The sequence below is a fragment of the Sinocyclocheilus rhinocerous genome, unplaced genomic scaffold (genome assembly GCF_001515625.1).
Source record: "Sinocyclocheilus rhinocerous isolate Xijiao unplaced genomic scaffold, SAMN03320098_v1.1 scaffold599, whole genome shotgun sequence".
In the NCBI taxonomy this organism is placed as follows: domain Eukaryota; kingdom Metazoa; phylum Chordata; class Actinopteri; order Cypriniformes; family Cyprinidae; genus Sinocyclocheilus; species Sinocyclocheilus rhinocerous.
In genome coordinates this window covers 928,646-939,408 of record NW_015652138.1, presented here as the reverse complement: position 1 = coordinate 939,408, position 10,763 = coordinate 928,646, and the positions used below count along the sequence as shown (strand labels likewise).

Here is a 10,763-nt window from a genome sequence, read left to right as displayed (position 1 = left end):
TCAAAAAACTAGTTGGCATCAGATTTGCATTAGTAACCACGCAATTATTGAGATCAAACTGGTAAGCTAGTTTACTAGTAAGAAGTGCATTTCTAATATGTGAAACTTGAATTTCAGCTAGTAAGAAATGAATTCTGATATCTGTAATTGAATTTAAATGGCAGCTTATTGTGATATTTAGCAAGTAAAAATTCCTTTAATGATATCACGAATTATTATTTCAACTAGTGGAGATTTAATTGCTGATTTGACATTTGTGTAATATGTTTGTGCTTCACATGCGAAAGAAAGTGGCTAATGTTGGAACTGAACAGCAGCGAATAGTGAGTGCGTGTTGATTTAGGGTGAACTGTCCCTTTAAGAAAACGAAACAGCGGAAGTTGTCATTGCGTCGCCGGATGTTTGAGCGACACTGCGACGAAACCATGGGGCGAGAGTCACGGTAAATATTCCTGTTTATTCCGTTTCACTTTAAACGTTTTAATGAGTTTTTTAAAGAAAATGAGAAACATTTATCATGATGGTGTTATTAAACGCTGCGAGTGAAACACGGTTGTAAACAGCGATGTAAACTCTGTGTTTGAGTTAGATTGAGCTTCTACACGACTAACTAACTAACTAACATTAACTGCTTTTATTGATAACGTTTTCATGAGCGTGTAAAACACCTTATACTGCCTAATGGTGTATATAAACGTATTCCAGCTGAAACATGAAGTATTCTTAAGAAACGACTAACAGTTAAGTAACTATCTTTGTGAATATAAATATTTGAATCATTTAAAAACCCAAAATAAATGTCTGTTAGTTAAAGGGAAACGCACTAATATTTGTGCACAGTCACTTTTATTCCCTAGTGGTTTGTTTGTGCAGTACAGATCAAAGCAGCTTCACAGAGATAATCAGGAAAATAGCAGTGTTACTGTAGAATCCATCAGTTATGAACCGAGATTGAGTGTGTCGGTGTATTTAAATGTATATGTGAAATGAAAGGTGTTACTGAATAATATGAAGTGTCTTTTAAAGTGGTGTGTGGATTAGAACCAGTGTGAAGAGAGAATTTCCTCCAGTTGAGCAAACGATAGAAAAGACGCCTTCAGCTGTGTGTCTCTGTGTGTGTGTGTGTGTGTGTCTGTGTGTGTCTGTGTGCATGTGCGCACGTGTGTGTGTGTGTGTGTGTGTGTGTGCGTGTGTCTGTGTCTGTCTGTGTGTGTGTGTCTCTGTGTGTGTCTGTGTCTGTGTGTGTGTGTGTTGTGTCTGTGTGTGTGTGTCTGTGTGTGTGTGTGTGTGTGTGTGTTTGCAGGCATTACAGGAAGCGCTCCAGCTCGAAGGGCCGGTCCGGCAGCAGGTCTAAGAGCCGGTCGCCGGACTCCAAGCGCTCTAAGAAGGAGGAGCAGACGGGATCCCGCACCCGCGAGCGCAGCCGCAGAGAGAGGTCACGCAGGTCACGCTCCAGAGAACGAAAGAGACCGAGGTCAGGCTCGCGCCGCGCATGCACCGCACATCCGCTCCACTGCGCTGCTGACGCTCTGCTCTGTCACCTCTCTTCACAGGCGCTCCAGGAGTCGAGACAGGAGACGCTCACGCAGCCGAGAGCGCAGGAGCCAAGGGAGGAGGTCAGCATACAGCAGCACTTCTCAACTCCAGTCCTCGCGACCCACCGCTCTTGAGTGTGTCTCTTATCACTTCAGACTTTTGTTCTGTTCGAATTGGAAGGGTTGAATCACACAAATCGAATCTGGTTCGATTCCAATTGGAAGGGAGAGTATATGTTCCATTCAAAGGGCATTAAAGTTTGCGAGATGTGAGTTTAAGTTGTATTACAGAGGAGTATTATGTCACACTGTGTAGGGACCCTGTGAATCGGAACACAGTTCATGCATGCTCTCTTCTAACGAGCGGCTGATCTGAATCAGGTGTGTTAAATAATAGAGACATGCAAAATATGCAGAGCGGTGGAACGCCAGGACTGGAATTGAGAGCCGCTGTCCTACATTATCTACACACAGCCACCTCAGCGCTTTGACAGTGTGTGTGCTTGAACTTGCTGTGTAACGCTGCGCTGCGAGACCCCCTACACTGAAACAGATCTGGTGCAGAAAGAATTTTCACTCAGAAATTGCTAGTGAATTTCACAACTAATCACAAAGAAACAGCAACTAACACTCTGAATTAAAACTACAATAATTTTAGTTTTATTTACAACAGTGTAGAAGGCCTCAGCACACTTTCAAGATGACTTTAAATGATTAAAAATAAGACAGTTGTAAGCTGAAATCATATATATATATGTATATATATGTGAAATAATGAGAAGCGATGCACTCCATCAGTGAGGCTTAAAAGAGTTGTTGCAAAACATACAATATGTTAATCACTGCAATAATGATTTAATCCTATACTCTTCAATATTTGCCTATTTAAATCCAAATGCATTTTTTAAAAATATGTATGTATTATTATTATTATTATGTTGAAAACAGCGGAGTAGAATTTTTTCAGGTTTCTTTGATAAATAGAAAGATCAGAAGAACAGCATTTATCTGAAATAGAAATCTTTTGTAACATTATAAATGTCTTTATCATCACTTCTGATCAATTTAAAGCATCCGTGCTAAATAAAATTTCCTAAAAAAAAAAAGTTATACTGACTCCAAGCTTTTAAATGGTATAAAATGTTACAAAAGCTTTTTATTTCAGATAAATGAATCTTTGGATCTTTCTATTCATCAATGAATCCTGACAAAAATGTACTCAACTGTTTGAAGTATTAATAATAATAATCATGTTTGTTGAGCAGCAAATCAGCATATTATTATGATTTCTGAAGATCATGTGACACTGAAGACTGGAGTAATGATGCTGAAAATACAGCTGCGCATCACAGAAATATATTACAGTTTAACAGATATTCACACAGAAAGCAGTTATTTTAAATAGTAAAAATATTTCACAATATTACTGCTTTTGTTGTATTTTGGATCAAATAAATGCAGGCTTGGTGAGCAGAAGAGACTTCTTTAAAATACATTTAAAATCTTACTGTTCAAAATCTTTTGACTGGTAATGTGTATATATATACAAGTTTTGTCAAGATTTATAATATTTTATCAGATAGAAATTGCTATTTGTGTGAAATCTAGAAAATCATAAATTCATCGGTGATAAAAAAAAAAAAAAAGTCTGGGATTATTGAATTTAATTATTTGAATTCTCATTATTTATTTATTTTCATATATCACCACTCCTAGTTTCTGTAAATAAAACGTTTGCAACTAAGCAGCTTTGCCATTATAGCAGAAGTATTTGGAGTCAAAAGCTTGTGATCTGCTGATCTTACAGCAAGGAGAAGTCTGAGAACGCAGAGCCGTCCGCTGACAAGAAGAAGATCAAGGAGGAGAAGGAGGAGGAGAAGGCTGAAGATGTAAGTGTGTTTCAGTCAGCTCAGGTCTTCAGACGTCTTCTGAAGGCCTCGGTGATCAGAGCTCACTGCACATTAACCTGATTCACGACGGTTGGTTCTGCAGCAGGACTTTGACCAGAACACTCTGGAGGAGGAGATGAGGAAGAGGAAGGAGCGAGTGGAGAAGTGGAGGGAGGAGCAGAGGAAGAAAGCCATGGAGAACATCGGAGAACTCAAGAAGGAGCTGGAGGAGATGAAGCAGGGGAAGAAGTGGAGTCTGGAGGACGATGACGGTCAGAGAGCCTTCACTCATTCAGACAAACTAACCGATATGCATCACACTGTTAGGAAAGTCTTGAGCGCTCTGATGCCGTTTTCAGACAAAAAATTCTCATTTAACTCGTTTCCATTTATTTTTCCCTTACGGATTTTTAAAAAGTCTACGTTAAAGAGCTATAAGACATGAAACGAACCAAACATCACATTACAAACTATGATTTGAAAAAAATCGAAGGTCTAAGACTATTAATACTTTCAGCTGACATTAAACATGTTGTTGTGTGAATGCACATATTTGATTGGCCATCCCACAAACACTGAACTATGATTGGCTGCCTCCTACGCCAGGGGCGGGACCTTCACTAAACCAACATAAACTCCAGTCAGGGAGAGTTTGTTCTGTTTACAGGGATTTTTGTATTTAGTGCAAGGGAAGAGAGTTTTCAAGAGGAGGAGTCACAGATGGAGCAGGAGACCGGAGAGGAGCTGGACCCTCTGGACGCTTACATGGAGGAGGTCAAAGAGGAGGTCAAGAAGTTCAACATGGGTATCATGAAAGGAGGCAATGACAAGGTACTTTACAATACCTCCCTCAAACTGAATGAAGTGATTCTGGAGCTGCTCTTTCCTGTACTGTAAAGACATGATCGGTGATCAGTGACCCGCTCCAGCCAGTCGCCTGATGCTTTAATGATGCTTTTGGGAGCCTGACGGCCCCAGCGCCCATTCACTGTCATTATATGATTATCCCAATATAGCTGACAACATGAATTATGTGTCAGCAGAAAGGTAGTGTGTCTGTGACCAAAGTGATGACCGTTATGAAGACGAAGAAGATGGTGCACACCACCAAGAAGAAAGGAGAGCTGATGGAGAACGACCAGGACGCCATGGAGGTACAGACATGATGCTGTGCCGAGCACACGCGTGTTTCTGTCTCATTTCAAGTGTAGTGCACTGCGAGTGGAGGAGAAGCCAATCTTATGAAAACACACGCATGGCATATTTCACCAAAGAACTCATGATTATGAAGGACATGGAGCCTGTTTTCATGACAGCTCAGCACACTTCATCATCAGAATGCTCTCGTTTCTCATATTGAGAGAACCATGATGTCTTTCGTCAGTATTAATACACTCCTAGTATTTGTGCTTTTGCTGTAATTGTGTGTAAACAAGATTGGCATTAGATTGTCTTCTTATTCTTGTAATGCAGAAATGACTAATATCCAAAGTGTTGTATGATCGTTATGATCCTTATGCGTCAATTAAAAAAAGTTACACCGAGGTCCTCAGAGGACAAAAATGTCCATGTCAGAAAATGGTCATTATATATTCATATTTTTTCCCCTCTTTTTTAAATAGCATTAGTCCTGATCATAACTACCATAAATTCATTAATTTTCAGGATTTTAAACCTTTAAATGCCAGATTGGTTTCTTAAAAAAAATTTTTTAAAAAGCAATAAAAAGCACACAAAAAAGCAATTTTTTCCCCCCCATATTCTATTCATTATTCATTTGAGGACTTGAAATCGACTGGATCAAAGTATTATATTGGCAAACCAGAGTCAGGAGGTTTTTATTAGCCAGGAAAGATTCCTAATAAACTGGATTTACATTAATTAACACACGAGTCCCCAAATGCCTCAATACAAACCTGTGTTTCTGTGTGTGTGTGTCTGTGTGTGTCTGTGTGTGTGTGTCTCTGTGTGTGTGTGTGTGTGTCTCTGTTTGTGTGTCTCTGTGTGTGTGTGTCTCTTGTGTGTGTGTGTGTGTGTCTGTGTGTGTGTGTGCAGTATTCATCAGAGGAAGAGGAAGTGGACTTGCAGACGGCCCTCACAGGCTTTCAGACCAAACAGAGGAAAGTTCTGGAGCCGGTTGATCATCAGAAGATCGAGTACGAATCCTTCCGCAAGAACTTCTATGTGGAGGTGCCAGAGCTGTTCAGGATGAGCCCTGAAGGTACGGCACACACCTCAGCCCTTATTCAGGAGATCCTCTCATCAGCTCAGGATAACAGCTCTGTCTGATCACGGATGTGTTTGCTCAGAGGTGAACGAGTACCGTCTGGAGCTGGAGGGAATCACCGTCAAAGGCAAAGGCTGTCCGAAGCCCATCAAGACGTGGGTGCAGTGTGGGATATCCATGAAAGTGCTGAACGCGATGAAGAAGTGAGTACAGCGTGTTCAAGACGTTCACCAGACAGAACGAATGTTTCTGTTATTGCTCTCTGTCTCTTTTCAAGACACAACTATGAGAAGCCGACCCCGATCCAGGCCCAGGCCATCCCAGCCATCATGTCTGGACGCGACCTCATCGGCATCGCTAAAACAGGAAGTGGGAAGACCATCGCCTTCCTGCTGCCCATGTTTCGCCACATCTTAGACCAGCGGCCAGTGGGAGAGGCAGAAGGACCCATCGGTGAGTCTCGTATTCTCCCTTAATCAGCAGAAAAACTCCACAAACACATGATCCCTGTCTAAATCTAGGACCGATTATGACCCTTTGGTCAACACGTATGACATTATTTCATGCATAATCCTGATTTCAAGATCAGAATGATGGCCAGTGATGGAAGAAAATGCACAAATGTGACCCTGCAGCACAAAAGCAGTGTTAAGTTTTGTTTCGAATCACTGGTTCGGAGCTTGTATCAAACTCGCCAAGTCATGTGATTTCATCAAACGAGGCTTTATGTCAAACTCTTTCGAACCTTGATTTCAAAACGTAAAAATTCAGATGCTGTTGATCTAGTGAAACTGTAAATGGTTTTTAACTGATCTTGGGTTAGTTTTATAATGTAGGTTAATTTGTATTTAATTTTAAGGAAATTTTTTTTTCTTTAATACTTTTTGTGTGTATAATACAATAAGAAAAATGATACTTAATTGCTTCTAATTGAACTAGTTTAAAAACATGGATTAAAAAATAATAAAACACAAATTTGAAAGTACCTTCATATTTAATTATTTGTGACCCTGGAGCACAAAAGCAGTCTTAAGTCGCTGGGGTATATTTGTAGTAATAGCCAACAATACATTGTATGGGTCACAATTATAGATTTTTCTTTTATGCCAAAAGTCATTAGGATATTAAGTAAAGATCATGTTCCATGAAGATATTTTGTAAATTTCCTACCGTAAATATATCAAAACTTAATTTTTGATTAGTAATATGCATTGCTAAGAACTTCATTTGGACAACTTTAAAGATGATTTTCTCAATATTTAGATTTTTTTGCACCCTCAGATTCCAGATTTTCAAATAGTTGTATCTCATACAATTATTGTCCTATCCTAACAAACCATACATCACTGGAAAGATTATTTACTACAGATGATGCATAAATCTCAATTTCGAAAAATTGGCCCTTATGACTGGTTTTGTGCTCCAGGGTCACATATGATCCGGATATTTTCTACATCTGTGGGTGTTTTGCTGCATCCAGACATCTGCTCAATTATAAACTGCCTGTGTAAAGTTCTCTGACATTAAATGGAGTTTCTGAACATATTTTCCACTTATTTGCAGATCAGAAGTTAAATCATATATTTTGAAAACTTCTGACATTGATTGCTTTTGCTATTAAAGCTAAAGGTTTGAAAAATCCTCGTTCTTATTTTGTGAACAGACTATGCGATGGAAAGTCTTTGCGGATATTTTTTGGACTCTTTAACTGTAGTGCTGTCAGCAGAAGCAGGTGTGTGTGACGTCTGTGTTTCTCTCCGTCAGCCATGATCATGACGCCGACGCGAGAGCTGGCACTGCAGATCACCAAAGAGTGCAAGAAGTTCTCCAAGTCTCTGGGTCTGCGTGTGGTGTGTGTGTACGGCGGCACCGGCATCAGCGAGCAGGTGTGTGTGATCCGCTTCATCACGCTTCATCACCTCTCACAGAACCTGCTCTAACCCAGTGTGTGTCTGCAGATCGCAGAGCTGAAGCGCGGCGCAGAGATCATCGTGTGCACTCCGGGACGCATGATCGACATGCTCGGTGCCAACAACGGTACGTGCCTCATCAGTTTGTGCTGGATTTCATCAGCTTCATGTTCTCTGAGAAGGAAGGTTCAGGGTTCAGCATCTGTGGCACAGGGTTATTAGAGTTCACTAAAACCAAATCCATAAACTTAATTTCGTTAGTTGAAATAAATGTAACATAAAAACTTTAACTTGTTTTATTTACACTAGTTAAAATGATCATTTAGTTTATCTTAATGTACTAAAATAAATCAAATGAATAAAAAAAAAAACTTAACTTAACTGCACTTTATTCATGCTATGTATCTCATTAAACATCTAATTTATCTTTAGTAGTGTTAGAAACCTCTCTGTCAGAATCTGTGCATTTTTACGATATTCCATTTTTAAATGCTACTCTTTATGACCTGTGCCATGCATGTGTGGGTTAATGCAAATGTATTCGAGCATCTTTCGTAAACAACAATATAAATATAATGCAGCACATAATTGCATCGGCTTCAGATCTAAAATGTACAGAGTCACCTTTATTTGCTATCGGGGTGTTTGTAAGGCACTGCTTAAAATGTGTTAAAATACAAATGCATTGAATTGAATGTGCAAACGCTGAAATGTGCAAACATTAAGGCCGCATTTTTGTTTTTGCACATAAAAATGCGCTCAGAATACCTGTTTTCAGAAAGGCCCTGACTTTTCTAAATAAGGCTTTTTTTTTGTTTTTTCTAGGACTTGTAGTTGTTTGTCATTAATGTAGCTCCTGTCATCGTCATTTTCCCATGTGTTGCACAGCGGCCAGCTTTATCAAGTTACTTTACTCTTTACTCTAGTCTCATGTTAGCAGGTAAGCGGTTTATCTTTTGTCAGTGTAATTTAGCGACTTAAGAAAACTGAGCGACAAGCTGGAATTGTCTCAGATGCTGTTGATCGTAGCGTATTGAACCTGGAGCCATCCTTAGCCTTCAGACTTCTGTATGAAATGCGTGAATGTGAGCGAAAGCCCCAGAATGCAGTGCAGGGCCGTTCAGAGCTGTGATGTGAGTGGATGTGCCGTGTGTTTCCACACATGCGAGGTAATCTCTAATATGTTTCCTTCATAGGTCACTCTTCAGGCGGCTTCAGCTCAGTTAATGTATGATGTGGCTCTAATGAATTTTACAGGTTCTCCGTGAGCCTCTGATGGTACGCAAGTTAAGCAAGTCCTGCGTGAGGGACTCCATCAGTGACTGAACGCTCGTGCTGTTGTTTGCTTTGAGCTGCTAGTAAATGTTGCTGTCTGCGGCGTTCATTCTCCTAAGTGTGTTGATGTTGTGTTGCTCAGGTCGCGTGACTAATCTGCGCAGGGTCACGTATGTGGTGATGGACGAGGCCGACCGGATGTTCGACATGGGCTTTGAGCCGCAGGTCAGTCTCTCTCTGCTGTGCTGTACGAGATGCTCCTCACACCTGTGAGACGCTTGCCGCTCTTTTATTTTGTTGTTCCTTTTCTCTATCAAATATTTTAGTAATCATGTATCGTTTGAAAGCTTAGAAGCCCAAGATTCATCCTGTGAAAACCATTTTGAAATCGGACTCTGCGTTACTCTGCGTTACCATGGAAATGGTACTTTAAAATCTTTTGGCGGTCTCCGCCCCCTTAGTGGGCGGTGTCAAGTGTCATATTACAAGATGCATTACGATCTTTTACAATCAAAACTTTTTGTAATCTTGACATAAAACATATCATTGGAAAGGTCTGAATCTCAGGATTCCATATTTTGTGACGGAAAAATGCATATAAAAATTCTACAGAGTTTGGATGGCACTGGTGGCTGTTTGTGGTATAACGCCCTAAATAAAATCTTGCAGGAACCTCGATTTTTTTCATATCAACTTCAAATTTGGAACATAACTTATTTAGACACACGGCTTTACTTTTTTTTTTAAGCAATTTTAGAGTAAAACCTGTTATGTAAAATATTAATTTTATATAAAATTGTACAGTGCATTTTCTTTACAGTAAATTTATACTTCTGTAACTTGTAATATTTTAATTTTTTGAATAATTCCACTTCTGCAATAATCTGCTGACTGTCGTCTTTAAAAAGAGACCAACCTTTCCTCTGTATTCCAAAGTGTTCATGAATTATAACAATTTAAGTTTGGATAGTGCACTTTAATGCCTATTTTAAAAAATGGGGGGGTGAAAGTTAATGGGTAATTTTGAACTTTCAAAGAGCATTAGATAGAATAATGCAACGTTAAAACATACAAATTTGTCTTTATTTTTAAAAATATTGCAATAAATATCCTAACACGGACTTCATATCGCAATAATCTCATATCGATATCGTTACATCCCCGTCAGATTGCATCTAGTCTTTACACAGTGTTTGCACTGGAGCGAGGCAGCATGGGACAGGGCTTCTTTCTGTGGTTCTGCAGATCGCTGGACTGAGTGAAGCTCCTCCCGCAGGCGGTGCAGAGGTAGGGTCTCTCTTCGGTGTGCGCTCCCGAGTGAGTGAAGCCCTTCCCCGCAGTGCGAGCAGCTGTAGGGTCTCTCTCCGCTGTGGATCTTCTGGTGCTGCTTCAGAGCGCTGGATCTGGTGAACGTGTCTCCGCACTCGAAGCACATGTGCGCTCGCTCGCTCGCCCGAGTGGATCTTCTGGTGATCGCTGAAGCAGCCCACTCTTTTTTGTTGTTGTCCTTTTTCTCTATCAAATATTTTAGTAATCATGTATCGTTTGAAAGCTTAGAAGCCCAAGATTCATCCTGTGAAAACCATTTTGAAATCGGACTCTGCGTTACTCTGCGTTACCATGGAAATGGTACTTTAAAATCTTTTGGCGGTCTCCGCCCCCTTAGTGGGCGGTGTCAAGTGTCATATTACAAGATGCATTACGATCTTTTACAATCAAAACTTTTTGTAATCTTGACATAAAACATATCATTGGAAAGGTCTGAATCTCAGGATTCCATATTTTGTGACGGAAAAATGCATATAAAAATTCTACAGAGTTTGGATGGCACCCCTGGTGGCTGTTTGTGGTATAACGCCCTAAATAAAATCTCGCAGGAACCTCAATTTTTTCATATCAACTTCAAATTTGGAACATAACTTATTTA

The 10,763-nt window shown here is 40.0% G+C and overlaps 1 protein-coding gene across 1 annotated transcript in view; it reads left to right on the top strand.

Annotated features, from left to right (window-relative positions):
* The first annotated feature begins 361 nt into the window (after positions 1–361).
* Positions 362–10,763, top strand: part of LOC107713612 (probable ATP-dependent RNA helicase DDX46) — a 21,283-nt gene continuing 10,881 nt past the window's right edge. The window contains exons 1-13 of the mRNA XM_016519183.1: positions 362–442; positions 1,304–1,474; positions 1,554–1,616; positions 3,343–3,424; positions 3,528–3,755; positions 4,121–4,255; positions 4,468–4,578; positions 5,480–5,645; positions 5,734–5,854; positions 5,929–6,104; positions 7,416–7,537; positions 7,610–7,688; positions 8,979–9,061. Coding sequence (XP_016374669.1) covers positions 399–442; positions 1,304–1,474; positions 1,554–1,616; positions 3,343–3,424; positions 3,528–3,755; positions 4,121–4,255; positions 4,468–4,578; positions 5,480–5,645; positions 5,734–5,854; positions 5,929–6,104; positions 7,416–7,537; positions 7,610–7,688; positions 8,979–9,061 — 1,581 coding nt within the window. The 5' untranslated portion in view covers positions 362–398. The remainder of the gene's footprint in view (positions 443–1,303; positions 1,475–1,553; positions 1,617–3,342; positions 3,425–3,527; positions 3,756–4,120; positions 4,256–4,467; positions 4,579–5,479; positions 5,646–5,733; positions 5,855–5,928; positions 6,105–7,415; positions 7,538–7,609; positions 7,689–8,978; positions 9,062–10,763) is intronic.